Source organism: Stigmatopora argus, chromosome 10 (genome assembly GCF_051989625.1).
Source record: "Stigmatopora argus isolate UIUO_Sarg chromosome 10, RoL_Sarg_1.0, whole genome shotgun sequence".
Lineage (NCBI taxonomy): Eukaryota > Metazoa > Chordata > Actinopteri > Syngnathiformes > Syngnathidae > Stigmatopora > Stigmatopora argus.
The window spans coordinates 9757588-9780070 of record NC_135396.1 but is presented as its reverse complement, the minus strand read 5'-3'; the positions used below and the strand labels follow the sequence as shown (position 1 = coordinate 9780070).

The following is a 22483-nucleotide window of genomic DNA, read 5'->3' as shown; positions in this document are numbered from 1 at the left end:
AGAAGTAATTTCACCCAGACGGACCTCATTGCCGCCCTGACACGCCGAAAAAAAGGAAAACAATAGAAGCAGCCGATAGGTTGCAATGATAAAAAAGATTGAGACCAGCATGCCGTTTGAGGACATATAATCGCATGTTTTTTTTTGTTAAATGTAGGTAGTGATAGGGGAAAAAAAGGCCTCTTTGGAAACGAGTCTGTGCATACATAGCGCGTGATTAAGAATTCTTCCCCACGCGGTGAAGGCGCGGTCAGAGGGAGCGACACCTCGGGAGCAGATGGGGGTCAACTGTGGAGCTCAAGGTCACTTGGACAGCAAGCACTGAATAATGTCCACCAGGACACACCCTGGAGTCATGATTTCTGCTGCGTTATCCAATGAAAAATGACCACTGAGTTTGCAGATGGTAAGGGGGGATTAATGCCTTTCAGACTGAATTTAGACTCCAATATTACAAAGTCGGCCTCCATTTCATTCTTATGTATATTTGGGACAATTGTTTACATTTCATGTGTATATGCACCTATATCAATGATTTAACAAAATAAGAACACTTAAAAAGCAGAATTTAGGAGGGATTTAAAGACAAAAATAAAAAAATGATCATCTAAAAAGAATATGGTCCACTATTAGGGAACACCAAATATTCTTTTTAATATTTTGTATACTTCATGTTAATAATAGCCCCAAGATTGGCATGCTAGCTTTTTTGGTGTTGTTTACTTAGCATATACTGCTGCTACAGTAAATTGTGGAGAACAAAGTGCCTGTATATTAATATGAATGATCTTTTTTATGGTTTTGGGGGGTTTAAACTGGCACCCTTCCAAACAATTGGACTTTAGTAGCATTTTTGCCCCCTTTCTGCCCCTAATTTCAGGTGGGTATTTATGATGTAATAAGGAAGGACAGGTAATTTGGGATACTTGCCTTGGATTGGCTAAAATAGTACTGGGATTAACAAAATGCCCGCCTCCCTTGTTGGACAGCCACCTATTCATATTTAATAGTTCATATTCATACAGTTATTCATATTTTACCCACTATTACACATCTGAAAAATGAAACTGTGTATTTTTTCACTTTATTAAACACCTTTTTTTCAACTCCGTTGGATGTTATTGTGTTGTTTTTCCTCTGTAGGTTTTTTTTAATGACAAAAAAAATAGTCGCTTACAGGTCAGTCACGTTTATTATTCACCTTTGAAATCGGCGTATTGATAAAATGCTATTTAAGCAATTCCAATAGCGTTATTAAAGCGGCACCCCGACTGGGTGACTCCGTTCCACCGGCAGCGGTAATCCAGGCGAGGGATGGGGAAGATCCGGTCCGGGTGTTTGAGTCGTCCGCTCCCCTCCACTGAACTCCAACCCCCGCGCGCTCTATCAGCATCTCATTCCTGTCTCAATATGTCTCAAGATGGCGGCCAATGCAGGATCGATGTTTCAATATTGGAAGCGCTTTGACTTACAACAACTACAGGTCAGTGGCTGCTCTTTTTCGGCTCCCCTCGCTCCGCGGGTCCGCGCGGGGCTCCGGCTTCTTTCCCCGGTGGCTTGAAGGTGTTTTTGTTCCGCCGCCGCCGCTGCGATCGCCCGTTTACGGAGGGGGAAAGAGCCCGGAGAGCTCCCCCTCGCATTGATGAAAGTGGCTCCTCTCGCTGATCAGAAATTGATCCTCTTTGTTCAATTCTACATCGATCGGACCAAATGCGACCGGGTACCGGCGGGGGCGACGCCGCCGGGACGCGGTCAAATAACAAAGCCCCCACTCTCCAACAACCCCCCGGGCTACTGCCAGCGAACGACGTCGGCTCGTACGGAGAAGCTATTTCGCCTTGGCCACCTTTTTCGTCGCGTGTTGTTCAACTTTTAGTAGCCGTAGTTAGCCCGACGCTTTAGCCGCGAGCTGGCTACCTCGGCTCGGCTGGGAGGGGGGGTGGGCAGTCGGGGGTATCAACACCGCTCGTTTAACCGGCGGCGATGTGAGGACACTCGACGTGGACGCAACACTTAAACTAAGCCTATTTTGAGACATTTCCGAACGAAAGAGCAAGTTTACTTGACATGTTAGCGAGCTGGTCGGCTAGCGGTTCCGAGGCAGTTTGACGCCGAGTGGCGGTTTGCACGGCTGTTATTATAATGTTTTTTAAAGCCATAATCAAAACGCTCGCGTTGTTTCCCATAACTTAACCAGGCGAATAGTTCAGGGTTATTTAAATAGATTTTTTTTTAGTCTACAGGAGGAGGAACATGACCTTGTTGAATTTTATTTTATTATTTTTTGAGGGAGGGGGGCCAACTCTTGAAACAGTAGTGCACGCCAGCGGAACCGGAGCCGGCCGGGACCGGCCGTGGCCGTGGCCGAATATCGGGCCCCGTTTGTGCGTGTGAACGGCGGTCTGTGTGTATATTCCAGCCGGTTTGACCTATCACAAGACACGAAGACAATGGCACTGTTGTGTGTGTGTATTTGAGTGTGAGTCTGTTCCCCCTCCTCTTCCTCCCCTCCTTGAGGCATTTAACGTGAACGTGCCCTTGCTGGACTTCAATTTGGGCACTATTAAAAGTCCATTGACGTGGCGTCATCAAAAAACGTTCAAATTGAATTGAAGTGAAACTTTTTGTCCGCCATTGACGACGATAGACGTCCTAGCCATATTGACTGAGCAATTATAATCACTGCCGCCGCCGACGACCTCTCCGGGTCAATACGGCTTGGACGTCTGTCTACGTCAATGGCTGTTTTAAACACAAGGTGCGCACTGGGCTATCGGCGAGTCAGCGCGTTAATTTGGGTCACGACAAGCGCAAACAAAAGAACAGCGAACAAGTCTTCCCGGCCGGCTTTGTGTTGCACTTATGCCACATCATCAAGGCTCTACTTGTCGTATTTATTTGATCCTACCCCTGCCCCCTTGTTCATACATTATGTAAAAAAATGTGTCTCGCTATCTGGCTCCCTCCCCCTTCCTGTTCACCCTCCAATCTCTCACTGCCACCCTCCCCTCCTCCTCCCTTTCTATTTTTTTTCCTCCCCTCTCTCCTCACTGGCCCTTCACCCCACTCTCACCCATTTCTCCCTGTTTGAACTGCTGTGTGAATTTGTGCGGGATCAGTCCTGCCTCCCCCCCGTCCTCCCCCCCTCTAGATGGACTGCCAGCATGGACAGTGAAGGCAGCGCCAGCAGCCAGGACATGAAAAATGCATCGCATAAGTTTGTGATAAGGCCCTGGGTAATTATGGCAAAGGCCCCTATCACAAGCGATTAGTCAGGACAGTGAATCTGAGCGTGTGCAAAAAGGCTGGCGCTTGGCAGGCCTGTCTGCGGGATAGGAATCAGTCAGGACTGGTGTGTGCATGTGTGTGTAAGCGCACAACTCTTCAGAACATTCAATGTCTATTATTGATGACATCTTATTTAGTCGCACTCCCATCAAGAGGAAAGCCCTAAGAGAAAGTCCTCATTCGGATCCATTTTTTTCCCCCTGAATGCCGACGTAGCGGATTGCAATTTGTTTTGGGAAGTGGGAAAATTCCTCTCCTTGACAAGAAAATATTTATAGGACTGTTGTTGGAAGTTTTTGGACTTCACTGATACAACAAACAAACCTATCATCTATAGGGCATTATCATTTTACTGAATGCAATAGTCGGCCAATTCATTTGTATTGGGAGGGTGGCTAGCGATCAATTACTGCCAGCCCTCCCAATTCGAACATACCGAATGCCTATCACTGTCAATAGCAGCTAACGAGTTAATGTCATCATGTTCTCGAGCCCAACACAATACAATGACAAGTTTTGTGTCTATAATGGCAGTGACGTAACCCGACTATAAACGCTAGTCCAAACATGTTGGCGTCACTCTAACCAATGCTAACGTTACTAAAGCTGTAATTACAATAAATGTGGCCTTTTTCCCTTGAAAACGTGCAAAGCCTTGTGTCAGATAAGCCTACTGGCGACCCACCCTGGACAGGAATTTTGACCGTATATCTATTGTGGTATTATAAACCATTTATGAGCAATGTTTTAACACAGAGACCCAGTTTAAACAAACAAAAAACAATGCTGCTTCAGTGCAATAACACAGAGCTGGAAAAGTTGTGTTCATATATTAACTGAAAGATGTCACGTTCGTCCGTATCAATAGACTCGTTTGAAACGCTTTTAAAGTAGCTATACTTTGTTTTAGCCTGGTGGGGGGCAAGAAGAGCCTGGCGTCCCTCCAGGTTTATGAAACACTGGGAGAAACCTGGCGTTGTATTCCAAGACCGTCCAACTAACACTCAAGTTGCATCGTCGATTAATGTCCTGACACCCTCCATGTGAAATATTTTGGTGGCTACGTATGTAGCCAATATATTTGGTGGTTTTCAGCGTAATCGACTGTAATGTACGGCTAAAGGACATGCTTGTTGAGGCCAGCCGCATATTTGTTGTTTACTTTTAACTGGAACGCTTTGAGGTCTGCCTCAGAACTTCGAAGTGGAATGTTAGCAACTTTGCAGCACTCTGGAATGCAGTAGAATTGGAATCTTCAATAGAAACCTCATCATGAATGATTGCTCCTTCCCCCAAAGTTCAAATGGATTGGATGTCTATCACTGTCAGTGGCAGCCTTTAAGGTAGTGTACTTTCAATATTGATTAAAAAAAACGTTTTAATAAACCACCACTGAAACAAATTGATTCCAGAGGTCAAAATGAGGATTATTCCAATTTTGTAGTCAGATAGGCATTTGGAACTATTTGTAATTGTTGTTTTACGTAGTTCAATTCATTAAATGTTAATAGGGACGTGGGCATAGAACATTATTAACATGGACATTTATATTTCGTCACTCGCGCACAGATATTTTTAAAAAAAGTCAATTTTCAAATGACAAAAAAATTAGACGGAAGTTTCTGTTGCTCATGCTTTTTTAAAAATAACACTTGTTAGTGATGTTATGAAATTCTTGAAAGCGACTTTAGAAGTTATAATTGGACTGCTGCAAAATAACTGTTATATTGACTGTCATGCAATCCCGTATTTTCTTCCCGTTTTAACGCAGGATTTTGGGATGTGTTATCTTTTGATGATGAAAATCCAAGCCAACCTAGATGTCAGTCGCTTTAAGCCATCAGAGTCTATTCCTCAGGCTCCAGCTGCTGATGTTCATTAAAATCTTATTTGATCAGCATGTCCCATTCCCCCCACCCCGCGTGAGGAACCAGCTAGGTGGTTGTTACAGGACAGAGAGTGCTTTGAAACGGCATTGCGAGCTGTTAACTTGTCTTCTCAGCTCGTGTGTTTTTTCCCCCCCTTTCTTTTATATTACCCCCTTACTTCATGCTCCCTCCCCTCCACCACTTGAAACACAAATGGGTGCAACAGCGATGCTTTTAGCAAGGTCTCGCACACTTGCAAAATGGATCAGTGATTCAGAGATGACGGCAGGATGACTGTGAATTTCAGATGGAGGTTTTAAAGTCGGACTATCACTTCACAGGGTACTGAACGCGATAGATTGGCCTTCGCTGAGAGAAAATCCATCGTTCTTTGTACAAAAAAAATCCAAACAAAAACAGTTTTACTCCCTTTTCGGTTTTAGCCAAAAAGCCAACGGAGTGGATTGAGCACAGTTAAGTAGTCAGTAAGATGCCTATTCTGTTGTTTTGAAATATTTTACTGAGGAGTGTTTTGATCAAGTGATAAATGAGGTATGGCCAATGATTCAGGGTTTTTTTCTGGGTGAAAGTGCAGTAAAATATATAGATGGCTTGGATTTTGGGGTAGCTGCTGTTGTTAATAAGACATAGAAACCAATATATTTAGCGTGTGTCGTTGCCCTGGCCAAAGACTCTAAAGAATTCCAATTTAAGATGTTACATTTTTAGTTTTTCAATCGCCATGCTTGCTTGTAGAGTTGAAGGTCGCAAATGTAAGATATTTACCATTCAATAGATCCAAATTGAATGGAGCCCAAGATGTTTTCGTTCCGGCTTCCCCCGTGTCTCAGTTTTTTTCAGTTTTATGTTGCGTTAGTCTCCGTTTTGAACTTGTATGGTAAAATCTCATGTTTTTCGTGACATACATACTTCTCTTAATTTTGTATTTCATGATGAACACAATGAGTACTCGTCTACATACGCCCGTGTGCGGTCGTTTGGTCGCCGGTCTTTTGGTCGCCGTCTTTTGGTCGCCGTCTTTTGGTCGCCGGACTTTTGGTCGCGGTCTTTTGGTCGCCTGGACCGCGACAACGGGCGACTAAAAGACCGGCAACCAAAAGACCGGCGACCAAAAGACCGGTGACAAAACATGGTAAAACAACATGGTCTACGCATCAATAAAAGCCAACAATGGCCCTGAGCAGTTTCACTGAGCGGATGTGTGTATACGAGTTTGTATGTACATGAGTTGTCCCCTTAAGAAGGGACGTCAGTCAGGGTCTTAACAAGTTCTCCAACAAAACACAATAAAAGTATGGGAAATTTGGAGCTTTTCTTTAGCCTAATAATTAATAGGGCATTAAGTATGACTAAATAGTAATTCACAGTTTGTATTTAGGGAATTTGAGCAACGATTTAAATGGTAATTATCAATAACCTTCCGGGTGACCAAACGACTGAGTACCACATACTCCTTATCCATGAAGTCATTCTGCTAATTTCGTCCTGTTACATCATGTTCTTTTAAGAATGTTGATCGACAACGTCACATAAATTATGAGTTATTGATCTGTGGGCTTTTGATGCTTTATTTTTTAGACACTGTTCTATCGTGTGTAAAAATCCATAATAGGTGGACTTTAACGCCTAATCCCCGTCCATCTTTTACAGAGTGGAGTTTCTTTAGCAGAGCTCATCAGTCTTCCCTCCTATTGTTGTCCCCCCCCCCCTCTCCCCCCCTTCCTTTTAATTTGACCCAGTCAAGCAGTTTGCCGGGAACATTGTGTCTTTACTTGGTAGCAATGGGAGATTGTGCTTCGTTATTGGCAAGCCTTAATAAGATATGAGACGTCGGTATGCTTCAGATTTTTCTGCCTAACCTTGGAAAATTGGAGACAGTGTTGCGCGCCATTTATTAGACCTAATGGCTTTGATCGCTCCTTAAATTTGTTACCTCCGTAAATCTGTTTATTCACAGGATTAAGCAAATTTTATTCATTATTTGTGAGGAATTGAGCCAATTACGAAATTGGCGTGGCTGTACTTTTGTTAACATTGTGAGAGCAGGAACATTTTTTTTCCTTAATAGATTTCTTAATGTTGCCTGATTTATTATTAGTCTTGTCTGCCACAAAGCTAGTGAAACAGTTCGCTTGCTATGAGAAGTTGAAACATATTAAAGATCAAAATGTTAGAAGTCTGGGATCATTTCAGAAGTTTTAGAGCTTAATCCATCACAAATTATTTATGCTTCATTCAACAATTACTCAAATGAAGAACAGTGTTATTGATTATTAAAAAGAAATCTTAAATTTGAGCACCAAATTATTTCACATACAAAGAAAATTGTGTCCAGTGTGTTACAAGATTTTTAACTAAACTTAGCAATGTCTGTTATCTTTTTCTGGCCAAAATTGAACGGTTTTCAAGTTTAGGTGTGTAAACAGCACCATTGATTTTTGCATATGCAAACTTGAAAGTTTACTGAAGCCTATGAGCATTATTAAAAACAAAATATTGTATTGTCTACACCAGGGGTGTCAGACTCGGTTGGTTCGCGGGCCGCTTTAACGTCAACTTGATTTCACGTGGGCCGGACCATTTTAGATATATTTAGATTTTTAAAAATAATTGGATTAAAAGCCCTGAATATTCAGTTTTTTGATAGATCTAAAACAATCTTTATTTTAGCTTTTTTAATATATTTGTAGATTTTACAAAATGATTTTTGAACTAAAAACACAGAAAAAAATGTTTAAAAATTACAATTATTGATTTAAAAGGGGGAAAATCAGGAAATTTAATATACATCCATACTCTTCATTTTAATTTGATCCTAAAACAGAAAGTCAGCACTCATGATTTACTTTCCCGGGCCACACAAAATGATGCGGAGGGCCAGATTTGGCCCCCGGGCCGCCACTTTTACACATATGGTCTACATTGGAAAAATGATAAACAAGCACATAATTGGCACTTTCACATTTTTTGCTAGCTCCCTATCACCGATATTACATTTGAACTGAAAGATGTTGAGTGAGTAGACAAAAATAGCACGCAAACCTAACAGGCAGTAATGCAAAAGCAAATTTTAACATATTCCTGGATTAATCGATTGAATAACGTGTGCAATATGCACTTCTAGAAATATTTGAAGAAGGAATCTTTAGTCAAAACATTCCGTGATTTCTTTACATATCCCTTTGAAAACAACAATGTGCCATTGGTCGAGAGTCAAGGAATTTTGCTGATACAGTACGCCTGGTAAAAACTAGATTTAGGTTTCAAGGTTTAAAATCATTTTTTGCCTTCGCTGCCTTCTTAGCAGCTCTGTCGGAACTGCTGCAAAGTGATCCGGAGTTCATTCTTATTCTCCAGCTTGCGCCGGGTAAATTTAGTCAAGGCTTGGGTAAGATGATCCTGGTGCGGCGGTCGGCGGCAACCCGAGCAGCAACCGGCCTGCTGTTGTTGTTGTCTGCAGGAGTTTTAGTGTTAATTTATGAGCTGGTTGTCTGAAAGCACTGGTCGGGATATTTTTACCCGTACTGTTGCTGCACAGGCTGGGGGAGGATTGAAGACGGGGTGGAAAGGGCTGGGAAGGGGGGGGCATCACGTCATGCTTTGACTGTAGCCAAGCAGACCTCTGCCCAGTGACAAAACCTGGCATTGGGACTGAGCTCGCACTGTGTGCTTGGTGGGTGTTGGCGACTAAGCATGAGTCAGAGAGTTGGGCGAGTGCATGGCAGGTCTTTAGTGTCTGCCACACGCTTCATTGTGGCCTCACTCTTTCAGAGAGTTTACTGTACGAGAACAACGCAAGATTAAGAGACATCTCGTACCTCGGGGGAAGTTGTCCTCACCTTAGATTCCTTCTTTGCTCCTTTCTTTTACCTTCCTGTTGCGGAAGGGTGTGGCAGTGGCGCCTAGTTAAAACTAATTTGACCAAAAAAAACTTGAGTCATGATCTAATAATGCTGTTTAGCACATTTAGCACTACTGCACTATGGAAATTTTGACCAGTGCCATATTAGTAGAGATAAAAACAGCTCTGAGCAGAACTGGAGAAACAGATGGATTTGGTGGTGCTTAAAGTCTTCCACAAACAGAATGTCTTCATTAAGGATTGTAGTTTTATGCCTTTTAAGGACTGTTTCTATTCAAATTGGTTCATAATTTGTAGGCTGTTCTTTGGAAAAATGTCTTTTATGTCTTTGTTCATGATAAGGATGTCAAATAAATGTGCTATAAAATCACCGGCCCGGTGGATGAGTGGTTGTGGGGTCCTGGGTTCAAATCCAGGTCGGTTCACCCGTGTGTGGAGTTTGCATGTTCTCCCCAGGGCTGTGTGGGTTTTCTCTGGGTACTCCATTTTCCTCCCAAATTTCAAAAACAGGCTGATTGGACATTCTAAATTGCCCCTAGGTAAGAGTGTGAGCATTTATGTGCAGTAATAGTGGTATAATGTTCCTGAAAATGTATCACTGCTCAAGTTTAAACATAGCTTCGTGTTGTCTCATTCTTAGCAATTTGTTAATTGAACTTGTGCCTGAATAATGGCAATAAGTGACCTGATTCAATTCTAATTATCGTCTATCATTTGGCGAGGTGCTCAGTTTAGTTTCATTGATACTCTTGATAGAATTGCCCATTACACTGCTGCTATTTCAATAGACGTCGCAGCCATTACTGACCAGACACTAATTCTTGGGATCATTGTGGAAGGCAGTGAATGTTTGCCATGTGTGTCGGAAAACGAGGTTCTCCGCAATCAAGCCAATGGACTTTTTTTTTAATGAGTATGATAACTTATTAACTTGAATCATAGATCATATCATTGTGGCCAATCCGTGAAAGACTCAATTTTATTTTGTCATAGCACAAGAAAGTCTGGCGAAACAAAGGCCTTTTATGTAGTGGTTTTTATTTGGGCTGTGTGGGAGGCCCCAACGTGATAATTGGCAAAGTTGTCCTTATGTTATGTCCTGTCATTAAAAAAAACAGCATTTTGTTGTGAAAGGAAACCTAAGACAACAGTACTTAAATGTGTTTTCCATTCGTTCAAGGTATTTGGATCTCTACGTGCAGCACTTCAGAATATAAGGTGAAAATAACCTTTGCTGAATTGTCTGAAAGAAGCAGTGGAAGCTTTAAACACTAAAGCGTTTGATTGCTTGTGAAGTTGCAGATTTGTGGAGAACTGAGCCCGCCTGACCTTTTTGAAGGTACCAAAAAAAAAAGACGTTAACATGGAAATATAAACAGAGCAATGGAGCAGAAAACGAAATGGAGTCCCATTTCCACAAAGTACCACATTGTGATCATTGAGACCAACTGCAAGCGGTCACACCTCAGGGGCCCCCTTGCTGAAGTTTGCCTGCGCGCTCGGCTGCCTTTGGTTGCCAAGTGTTCCTCCGCCGTGTGTCTTCCCGCATAACCTGGCGTGACTTGTTTCTGCAGCAAATCCTTCCATGTTCTTGTATGATTGAACGCCGTGCCCTTCTATGGTTTAGCATTCGTTATCACACTGGGCTAAATCAGGCGGGAGATTCCCGTAGGCAGTACTGATCCCATAACAACCCGTGGCCTCAGCATCACTGTCCGGTTAGATCATTGACAGTCAGTATTGAATTCTAATAGGCCTATTGGTGTGTCCTAATGGTCCTCACATTGAATTATGATATTGGCAAAGGCTGATGGCCTCGGGATTGAATTATGATATTGGTGCGCTGCGGGCTAATGGTTCTTGGTATTGAATTATGATATTGGCGCACTTTGATGGTACAGAGATTGAATTATGATATGGCTTGCTATCTGCTAAAAGCTCCGTCGGTGTAGTTTTCAATGTCAATCACGGCCTCAATTGCGAGATCCATCGTCGGCCTTCGGGTTGGGGCAATCATTCATATCACACGCGATCAGCCTTCAACCTTTAGCCTCACATCTCCCTCCACTTTTATTTTTTCTTCTTCACTGAGGTGGGATGTACTTATTGTTGTTTAGACGGCTTCTTTAGATAACGTAGAAACAATCAAATTAACGCTGACCGCCACGTACATTTCCTTGTATGATTTGGGATAAACAATCCATATCGTACTCATTAAATAAAATGACGTTGAATGAAAGTCAGTCGTATTCATTCGCTACGTAACGAAGGCAGGCGATAGCGCTGAAGCATTTGTGCACAAGCTTGTAAGGGGCCTGACTAAAGCAAGAAAACTGTAATGCCTTGAATCTGAGCTAATTCAGTTGTGCAAGTGTCCACACCTTCTCCCTGTTTATGTTGAGCTCATGCCCATTTTGGTCAGTTTTAAAGAACCCAGAGTGCTGATGGTCCCCCTGCCAGCTTGCAGAGTAAATGGACGGCCTGCTTCTGTGTCAGCCCTCTAAAAATAACACAGACTGCTGGCTAGGCTCAGCACAAAACTACCGCCGATTATGATGATTCAACTCCCCTGTATTCGCAGGTGTGTGTGTGTGTGCGTTAGATGAGGAATCATTTCTGCTTAACAGAATGTTCACCCGACTAATTTATTTATTTGATGAGTTTCCGAGGCCCTTATTGAGAAATGTTTGTTCTGCGAATTTATTGGAGAATCATTTGAGGATTGACAACAGGATTGACCTCCGTCAAGTACAAGATAGAAATGTGATTGTTTTGGTTGCGTCTTGATGCTTGGTTTGCTGTCATGGCAGTGATGCCAAATATACACAATTCTAAGGAGAAAAAAAATTGAGGAGCGGGTACAATTCAAGGTTGGGATTAAAGAATTCAATTTTTATCGATGTGGCGCATTGACTGTTTCATGCATGCATGGATTATTTTTGCATGCACTATTTCAATAAGCCATTATGAAATATGTTAGTGCGATGGTGGGAAGAAATGAGGAGTCTGAAAAAGAAAAATTGTCCATAGTTTGAAATTGTTTTAAAATCAAAAGTATACAACAAGAGGTCTACAATTTCAAGCAAACAAACCATCAATGTTAGTAAATGCTAAATATAATAGACACAGCCACCAGTACACTTTATTGAAGATACACTTGGAAAACAAACGCATAATAAACCCATTGATCCATTTGTTTTCAGACAAAAATAAGACCTGTATTTGATATTTATTTAGGTGTGATGTTTATATTATGCAGCGTCATTTTTATCTGGATGATATGAAAAGCTCGATAGCTGTAACTCTAGACTCTATCAATTCGACTTTAACTTCCTAGATTTATGAAATCAATTGATTCCCAATTATTTTAGGTTTTGATCAAATTGAAACATAATTCAAACTCTAAGAACCGCACAGGGAAAAAGGTGCTTGACTTCCCCCCAGCATACTGACGTCTGTTCGCGTCACCCTCAGACGGCGGGACCCCCGTTCCCATCGAACCTTTGACCCCAGCAGCTGTCAGACTGGAGCCAAAGTTCAGGGGTGCGCTGACCCCACCGGCCTCAACTTGACCCAGACTGTCTGATTGGCCCAACAGTCGGAATAAACAGACTACCACTTTTCCATCTGGCTTTCCCATTTAATCACCCAAACCTCCTTGAACTTGAACTTGAGGTGCGAATGAGCGAAGGGCCAAACAATCTAACAATCAGCACCAACTCCATTTGTACAACTCTTGTGTTTTCCAAGACCTTGGCAAGTCTAGACTGGGCTAATCTGGTTGCGATGTAGCTGAACAGTCAAGCTCCGAGGCCTCCCGATTCCCAGTTTCTCAAAGTGAACGTGGACCACTGGCGGGGAAGAAAGAGGGGGAGGGGGATTGCGCGCTCAGTAGACACGGGCTCATCCGCTGACTGCCGTCTGACCCTGAGTTCAGCAGTATGGTTATTAATAGGCCCGGAGGCCTCAACTTCCAGGAGGCCTTCTGATCAGCTCCAGATGTTGCGAGAGGACCAACTCCAAGTGGGCCAATCCGTGTTTCACATGGAGCGCGGGGCAGGCAGATAGGCATTTTGTTGAGACTGATAAAGCGCAAGGGAGGAAAGGGAGGGACAGGAGACCTTTCCACAGCAGGAGTGTGTTTTGTGAGGCTTTTTGTGGACGTGCATGTGTGTGTGCGGGTGTATGTTTGTGTGTGTGTGTGTGTGTGTGCCCTACTTATTACACTCTCTGCCCTGAGACCAAAAGACCATAAAAACGTATGGCATCGCCATGGCGACCGTAATAACTGCCTATAAAACAGCGTGTAAACGGTGAAATAAGACAAACAGACCAGAACAGCCCTGACTGGCTGGCTGAATGGCTGCCTTCCGCCATAAAACTATTTGAGAGCCAGACTGAAAGAATGCCTTGGAGGGTGCTGTGGCTGTCACGACACATGAAAGGATTAGGCTCTGTGTTTTATCTCCTCTTTATCTGATGGTAATGGATAAGCTGAGTGTAGCCTATCATCTGACGCTTGGGCCCCAGGATTCATGTTTTAGTTGGGTGACGGTTTGTTGAGTTGACCGCTTTGGTCTATTGATTGCCATTTGATGGGCTTGATATGTGGGCTGTTTTGAACAGGTCAGGTCTTTTATGCAGTCAAGACTGCAAATAGCTTTTAGCTGTCCTTCACGCCCCCCTGCCCCCCCTCGCCACCACCAACACCATTACTTTAGTGGTTTGTTTGATGTTTGGATCAATCAATTGAAAGCTGGACCTCTTACATGTTGCCTGAACCTACTTCCCACTGAGCACCATTCCTTTCCTTTGTTCTTACCGCTTTAAGATCACATTCTCTCAACACAGACTGATATAATTACGCCCTATTAGTTAGCCTAACGCAAGTTCATTATTCTGTCATTGCTGCGCCAAGAAGCTATGTACTTTCTCTCGGTTTCTCAGTCTTTTTACTTCCTCCGTAGTGTTCGAGAACTCAGGTTAGCCCGCGGTCATACTCTGTTGATGCTTATCGTATAGACCCGTATAGATGTCAAATTAGTGTGATGTCCAGAAAATGGTGACAGGATGAGATGGAAATATTTGCTTAAGTACTTATTTAGAACCCTGCTGCCATGTTACGGTCGTAGGGACCGATGGACATCTAAGGCTAAATTAAGTAGGCACAGGGAAAGTAAAGATTGCAATGTTTTTTGTATCTTTTTAAACAATAACCCAATTGTTTTTGTCCCCATAGTTGATACACCAAAATGCCCAACCCTAGGCAGTTAAATGAAGGAGTATTAGGCCCCGCTTGACATGGTTCTAATGCTACGGCTTTTGAAAGGACCGACTTACCGGCAGCCTTTGTGGGTTGTAAAATAATTTTCGTTGAGTTATGTTCATAGGTTTAGTACGCTATCATCTTGAATAGCTGGTTGGATGAGGTTGTCCTTCTGAATTGGCGTTTGGCACTTAAAAAAATGAAGGCTTCGTTTTTGTTCTTGTCTTCCTTCGTTTTGCCTTTGATCTCCAATGTTGCGACACAGACCTTAAATATATTCTGCAACGAAAATGGGATTTGTACTAAACTGTGACATAAATAATATTATACTTGCCTAAATCATTTTTCAAATGATTTGTTAGTCCAGCCACTTCAATTTATTATTTGTGAATTCAAAAGGACATTAATGACTGCGAAACGACTTAGACAAAGAAAACAAAATATTTCACAAACACATTTGTAGTTCTTTTTATATAAAGTAAGAGCAAAGTAAACAAACTAAATTGTATTGCAAACTTCACCCATGATTGGTCTGTCAATCCTGGTCATGACTTTTTGATACCCACTCAACTGCGCATTTGCCGAAAATATGTCAAGAAAGACCCTGGTCTTGCAGGGGGTTCTGAAACATAACAAACACACATACACTAAACAAGGGACTCTAACTGTGTTCATATCTGAACAATGTGACCTCAACTGGGATATTTCTGAATGGTGTGCAGAGCCAGGATTTAATGTTCCCAAAGGTGTAAGAGTGAGGAGTGTTTTTGATTTGCGTATCTTGCAACTGAACAAATAAAGTTGTGAAACGTCTCCATAGTTCAAAAGTAAAATGCAATAAATCAGATAGTTTCATGGTCTGGGAAAAGATCTTATCTTCACCAAGATCGAGCCACTTTTGACAACTGCTGTAATTTCCATTCTGCTAGACTTTAAAAGACCAACATGAGTGGCTAGCGGGCATCCAGACTTTGATTGATTTTATTCCCTCGTTGACATTGTTGTCCACTGCGGGGGGCAAATTATTTTTTGTGGCCAGCCTGCCCCCCGACCCTGTCATTATCCACCAGTGATTACTTGTATGTGCATCTGATGTCATGTAACGGATAGTGGCGGTGTCAAATGATGGTCCAGTCCTTGGGACCCTGATGTCCCCAATGAGCTACGTGGCCAGCGGAGCACCACCATTCTTCTTGCCGACTTGATTAATCCCTATCACCCCTCTTCGCGATGGCTGTTTCCATTTTTTTTTGTAAGGTTCGTATCTGTGCACTCATCCTCGCCCCAATCTCTTCTCCCTGGCACGGAATGGCTTCCTGGTAAAATGGAGGCATTAATTCAGGGATGAGAGGTGTGATATAGTCGCTCTCCCTTTCTCCCTCTCCGTATCTGTGCTGTGTTTGTAATGCTTGGCCTTTATCACGGCTGAAACAGCTCACTACCCTCTGATCCTATCTGGGATCTCAATATCCTAGCCGTTCCACCCTGTAAACGCAAGGATGAAAAATCTTGCCCTTTTACACCCGGCACATCGCCGTACCCCCTTCTCCTCTCATCGCACACCCCGCACCACTCACCCTTTGTGACACGGGCCTCCGGCTGAATTCAAACTCTGCAAAATGAGACCAAGTGAGCTGCACTTCCTCCATGCCACAAAGCATCTTAGTCTCATTATATTTGTATTTAGGCATAAAAACCCCACCCCCACTCCACTTGTCAAGACAATAGGTCAGACAAAATAATGACTCGTGCTCAGCGAGCTTCAGGAGAGTTAAGGCCGGGATGCTGGGAGAGATAAAACAACAAGGAGTCTCCGGCAGGAAAAACACGGATCAATATAAACGAGGCTGCCATGTAAAAAGGCTGCTTTTGATCCAGGCCTCCATCAGCATCAGCGAGGTGAGTCTTGACAGCTCTCGTCCTGCTGCTAGATATGGATCTGTGTTTAAAAACAAAACAGCAAAACGCTCAGACTACAAGCTTCTTGTTAAGACTCCAACCACTATTTACGCCAAACGTGAGTCCATAGCAATCATTTTGGGGGCTCGCCGTACTCTGTTTATGAAGTATACAGTATATATTGTGAGTGTATATAGTATATATTATGAGTATTTGGGTGCTATATTACATGGGGTCCTCACTTATTTTCTTCTCTTCTGTTGAGAAGTGATGCTGAAGATGAATACGACAATGACTTAGGTTGTGATTTGGAGCGAGAGTTTGATAAATATTTTATTTTGGATGGGTGAGTGTAGTTAAGTTTTAATGATATGTTAACAGATGCCTATTTTAATTGTTATTGCGAGTACAATTATGCTTGTAGTTGGTCTCACATACATTGAAATTTTGAAATTTTTATACTATATATATATGTATATAGTATATATATATATATATATATATATATATATATATATATATATATATATATATATATATATATATATATATATATATATATATATTTATACTACAGTGCAAGATTTATTTTCTTCGTTGGGAATGTCATGGTTGCTGTGGTTTTTACAGTCCGAAAAACACGGTGCTCAAGTTTTCTGGTTAATATAGAAGTAGTTAGTGCAGCGACAAAAAACTGCGTTGATTAAGAAAGAAGACCCCCTTTATAGTCCGCAGACTATTGTTTGCATGCCAATGCTGTCAACGATCACACCCACAAAAAGTGTCGAGACCTTAGGTAAACATTTTTACATCTGGCAGGAGAACAAAAAAAATGGATGCTGCGATTTGCAATGAGTGCCATGTTTGTTGGTTGTCGCATTTTTAGCCCCCCACCCCCACGTCAAAGGTAGACAGGCAGACAAGGCGGCAAAGTTGGCGATCTCTTATCTGCACTGCTGTTGTGCCGTGTTTTGAGGGGGCGTCGCCTGTGATCCGTGCTCATGTAGCGTGTCGCCGAAGCGAGCGTCCCCGTCGCTCCTGACTGAACCGCCGAGCCCGCGACTCCGCCCCCGCCGAGTAAGTACAGCGTACAGAACAGTCAGCCCCGACATTGTCAGATGGAGGATAGGGTTGGGGTGGCGGCGAAGGGGATGTTTGAAAGGTAGGCCTGATAGATTTCAGATAAGGCATCTTCGCAGATGCCTTTTCTGTTTACTATCATAACCACATAACCGCCTCAGACTTGGCAGCGATAAAAAAGACAGATTAGCGAGTGCACAGGCAGCGCGTAGAGCTTCATCTCTTAAACATCTGTTGCAAACCTCTAAAAGGCTTCCCACGTTGCGACGCACGGCGAAATGTTTTATTTTAAAATATGAACCGCCTTTGTAGTGTGACTAATATGTTGTTTGTGTTACCGAGAAGTACTGAATGTATTGTCTGTCTCTTTTTATAGCTGGCTCCGATTCAAAGGCGGTACTTTATTAGATGAATGTGTAAAGCGTGCAGCGAATGTGGAACTGCACCTACATTGTGTTTGGACTACATTGAGCTGGCATGGCACACAACTTGGCGTGTCTCGCTGGCCAAATGGTGTAAACAAAGTATTTCTAGCAGTTACAATCTCAATTACTCTTCAGAGAATGAGATCGGAAAGCCTGTGTTTTCTCTCTCTCTCGTTTCCCCTTTTTCTGTGTGCCTCCCTGGTCACCATAGCAGGCTACAAACCGACTTTATACTGTGTACACAACAATAACTTTGTTGTCATACTCAAGGCCTATCTGTTTCTGAATCGCTGGACTGTGAGGGCACAAGACATTCCATCAAGTTAGGATTCCTGTCTGTCTCTGCTTATCTCATTTAATGTGTAGTCAATATGATTGGCATAATAAGGCATGCCTGATTGGGTGCCTCCCATATAATTAAACGGGCTCGCTGTGTTATCACCTGTGCCTCATGGTGGTAATTGGAGGGATTTATTCAAAGAGGATGCCTCTATTTCACTGGGATTTTTATTTGGAGTAAATAAATGTTCCTCTGTTTTGATGGGCAGCTGTAAACGGTTATTATTCTCCAGCGATGGCGGTGCTCAAGGGATACGCGTTGAATGCATACCATATTTTCTCGCATATACGCCGTATTTGTCGCAAAAAAAAGAGAACTGAATCAAGGGTACGGCTTATATGTGCACAAATTAGACTTGACATGCACGAAATTGCAAGGTGACAAAGACGAAACGCCATAACGCAAGACAATGCGGCCGTTTATTTCAAAATAGAGAAAAGATAAACATAAAATGCCAAACAAAATTTATTTTGACGTCTATGAATGAAGTTCAAGAAGAAAAAAAACGTATCTTGCTTAAAACGTGAAAAAAAACCTCACTTGTCCTGTCATTGCTCGCCCAGGGCGCCACCATGTTACCTAGGGATGACAAACTAGACCGCTACGGACACACTTCCGGGTTGTACTGCTCACATGACTTCCTTTTTAATTGGTCTACGTGCAGGCAACACCCTTTTGGAATGCACAATCCAGCAGACGATACTTTCGATTCATATGGAATCTCAGAAATAGCATGTGCGATGATTTTGTAGTCCCTATTAAAACAATGAATATGGAGGTGAAAATTGTGAATCAGGGGGCGTCTTGTGCGAGGGAAATTGTAATATTCAACGATTTTAAGGGTACGGCTTAAACGTGGAGGCGGCTAATATAAGAGAAAATACGGTAATTGTTGGGACCGTGCTGTGACGCCAGCACAAACATTGCCCACTTTGGCAGCCCGGTCAGGACAAACATGTTAGCGAGTCCAAAGAATGTGGAAAGACTGGGCGACCCAAGTTAGCGCGGCGGCTCATCTGCCCATTCATGTGCGAGTACACGCATGTGGAACGACGTGCGGAAGGCAACTTGGCCAAGGCGCCGTCGCGAGTCTCTCTAGGGAGTGTTGGCAATGTGTTCCGATGGTCTTTACACTTGACCAGACGATCAAATGAACCAGGACAGGAACTGCTGCTGTGGGCCGGCCTGGCCCGACCGGGTGGCCTCACTGTAACAGTCACGCTGACCTTTCCCAGCTCTGGCCAGATGTTAACTCCTGCTGAAGGATTAACATTAAATCATTGAAGTTTTGAATACATTTCTGATGCTTTTTCTTTTGAGTTCGTTTTGCATTTGATATACTTTTCAACCGAGTATAACTCCGAAGTCTGGAGCTATTTTTTCCTCTAAGGAACAATAGTGATCCAAGAAATATTTTTGATTGACATTTTATTTATTTCTTGATGTGAACTCTACAAAATAACTTTAGGAACTATTGATTTTGCATTTGTAGCTGAGATGACAAATGCAAATTCCAATCATAAAGAACATGAAAGATCTTCACCTTTCCTGTTTAGCTATCTTTAGATCTTGGTCATTAACTTAAACTCTGATGTGGGTGCTAACACAGATCAGGTTTCTGTATCCAATGGGCTGCCGTCATTCGCTAAGAATTTCAAATAGTTTACCACTGCTTCCTCATGTTTAAGTATTTATGTCTCTATTCTAATGCCATACTCGCATGCATACAAAGGAATTTGTCACCGTTTTTGCAGGCCAGCTACTACTATTTAAGTTATACACTCACATTCTGAGATAGTTTGTCAACAAACATTGCCTTGCTAGTGGTACCACTATTTTGCACACCTGGTTTCGAAATATGCATGCTAGTTTTATTCACATGATTACGGTGAAACAAGTGAACCACTGTATGGGGGTGATCTCCCTAATAGTCTGTAAGATATGTTGTGGGTGAAGAGCGTGAATTGTGCACTTTGTGATGTTACGCTCTATCAGCAAGATGAGTGTAAAGTCTGCTGGTGTGCTGATGTGGGCAGAGAGTTTGCTGCATAGACAAAACCTGACCATGTATGATGCCCCCCAACCCCCCACCAGACACATTTTCAAGCGAGACTGTGCCCATAATTACTTGCCCACTTGGAATTGGATCAATCCTCTTTCATTGTGGGATGTTTATTTATCTCAACGGCCTGAATATTTTCAGGCAACGGGGATTTTGGGAACACTCGGGGTTGTGTGCAGGCCATCGCAAAGGATTGGTCGGAAGAATGAAGGTCGTCATGTGTCGCATGTGACCTCTTAAATTGGAAACCGGAGCAGTGGAATGTGGCTATTTTCAGTTTGTGTCAGAAACTGAGCCTCATTGATGATTTTTTATGGATGACCAGTTTTGGCTAACTGTTGAATTGCTCTGTAATGTTTTGGAGCTTAACTCTGCCTGATTTGCCCGATCTAATTTTGTAATTAAAAGGGCATTTTGTTTGAGTTGAATAAAGAACAGCTGTGTTCAAAGGACACCACTGTTTTTATTTTTATTTTTTTATATAACACATCACATATAACGGTATAACCAAAGACTATTTGTAGTTTGTCAATATGACTATAGAGTATATAGACTTTGGTGTCATTGCTTATTGTAAACAGGCAAATATTTGCACAAATGCTACAGTTAACGTCTCCTAATATTTTTCCTTCATTTTCTTAAAATTACTTAACACCTCGATGCCTGAATTGACAGCTAACAAACATACGTAAAACATTGACAAAATGACTGCCCATTTCCCCCTAGTGTACTCTAAATAACTTCATCTTTTGTGGTCACACATGAAAACACTTATTACATAATCAACTCAAACACTGTTGACGATTCATAGCGTCTCGCTGCCGTTCTAGTTCAGCCCTTTTTTGTTCTATCACAGGGATGTTCAATATTTACACAACACGTTCACAGAGGGATTCAGTATTTTCAAAATGGTATCCTTATGTTTAATAGGTACACCCCAAATACTCGTTGCTATTTATGTCCTTTTAGGTCTCAAGAGAAATGTATTCACCTTTTTTGATATACCGCTTCTTTTTTTAGGGGGAAAAATCTGAAGCAGTTTTTCTTTGATGGATTGATGAATTGAGCATAGAACGGATGAGCTAACAAATCAACGTGCTACATTTAACCCTTTGTTTAGTGCCCATTTAATTCATTGGCGTCCAAACTATCTATCTAATCTAACAAACTCCGATCGAACCATTGACCCCAGAACTGTGAGGCCGACACGCTAACCACTTGGGCCCCATATATAATTTTTTTTTTTAACTAGGTCTACAATGTCTTGTGTGTCTTGTGTCTGTCTTGCTACTGCAACCAAGAAATATCCCGAATACGGGATGAAATAAAGTTCTAACCTAACCTAATTATACATTCATTAAAAAAATACAAAAATACTTATTAATAATCAAATTAAGTCATAATTGAAATCTGGTGTCAGCATATGTCAAATGAAATTTTGGCCCACACTGTATACCAAAAGTTAATGTTGTGGTTTTCCTCACCAATAATGATGCCCACTTATATGTGGAAAGCAGATTTAAATAATATATATATATATTTTTTTTTAATTTGCCCAAAATTGTCAATTGCCTTCTGAAAGAATAATCTCATTGGCTGCCAAGAATGTTTATAGACAGTCTTCAACCATTTACCTGTCCTTTTGATTTCTTGAATCATTTGATCTAAGGCCTCTTCTCCCATCCCTATTTTTTTGACAAAGAATGTAACGTGATTAAAATTTATCATGGCCCTACTTTTTTGTTTTTTTTATATCAGGCGTTGTACAAGCTCCTGCGCACGCTCGAATTGACTAACAAACCGAGCAGCTGCTCCATGGCCACGGGCAGACAGGCTGCTACATCAACTGCTCCATGGGCAACGAAAGCACGAATTGAGCTTTTTTTTTTTGTTCTCCTTTGATTTATTTATTTATTCTTTTTCCTGTGTTGCTCCATGAACCGCTAACAGCGATGCTCGACTAAATTCCGTTATTGTGGGTTTTTGGGCTTCGTGATTTGTGGATAAAACAAGATCACGACTACTTGGGGAATTTGACTCGATGCTGACGGAGGGGGTAAAAACATTTCCTAATTAGTACTTGATCACACCATATCTTTAGAGGGTTTATCGTGGGAGGTGGGCAATGAGTGGCTGAGTTCGTTTTGGGACCCTGTCAGCAGTCGCAGCCGCGAGGGCCCCTGTGGTAATGTGTGTATTAAATGATTAGTGTGTTAGTTAGCATAACGGCCCTTCAGCAGCGTTTAATCACTCTCAGGGGTGGGCGGCCTCACAGGGCGCAGAGGAGGGGAAGGGGGGGAGAAGAATTTCAACGGAGGAGTTCTGCCGTTTGAACGATGAGCGGAGAAAGGGAGTGGAAAAGAAGCGTGACA

At 42.3% G+C, this 22483-nt stretch overlaps 1 protein-coding gene across 3 annotated transcripts in view; it reads left to right on the top strand.

Moving 5' to 3' along the window:
- Window positions 1–1307: 1307 nt before the first annotated feature.
- Window positions 1308–22483, top strand: part of cux1b (cut-like homeobox 1b) — a 70526-nt gene continuing 49350 nt past the window's right edge. The window contains exon 1 of one of the 3 annotated variants that reach the window (XM_077610683.1): window positions 1308–1483. In XM_077610683.1, the coding sequence (XP_077466809.1) occupies window positions 1421–1483 (63 nt within the window). In that variant the 5' untranslated portion in view covers window positions 1308–1420. The remainder of the gene's footprint in view (window positions 1484–22483) is intronic. The other 2 variants (XM_077610684.1, XM_077610685.1) reach the window with 2 other exon arrangements.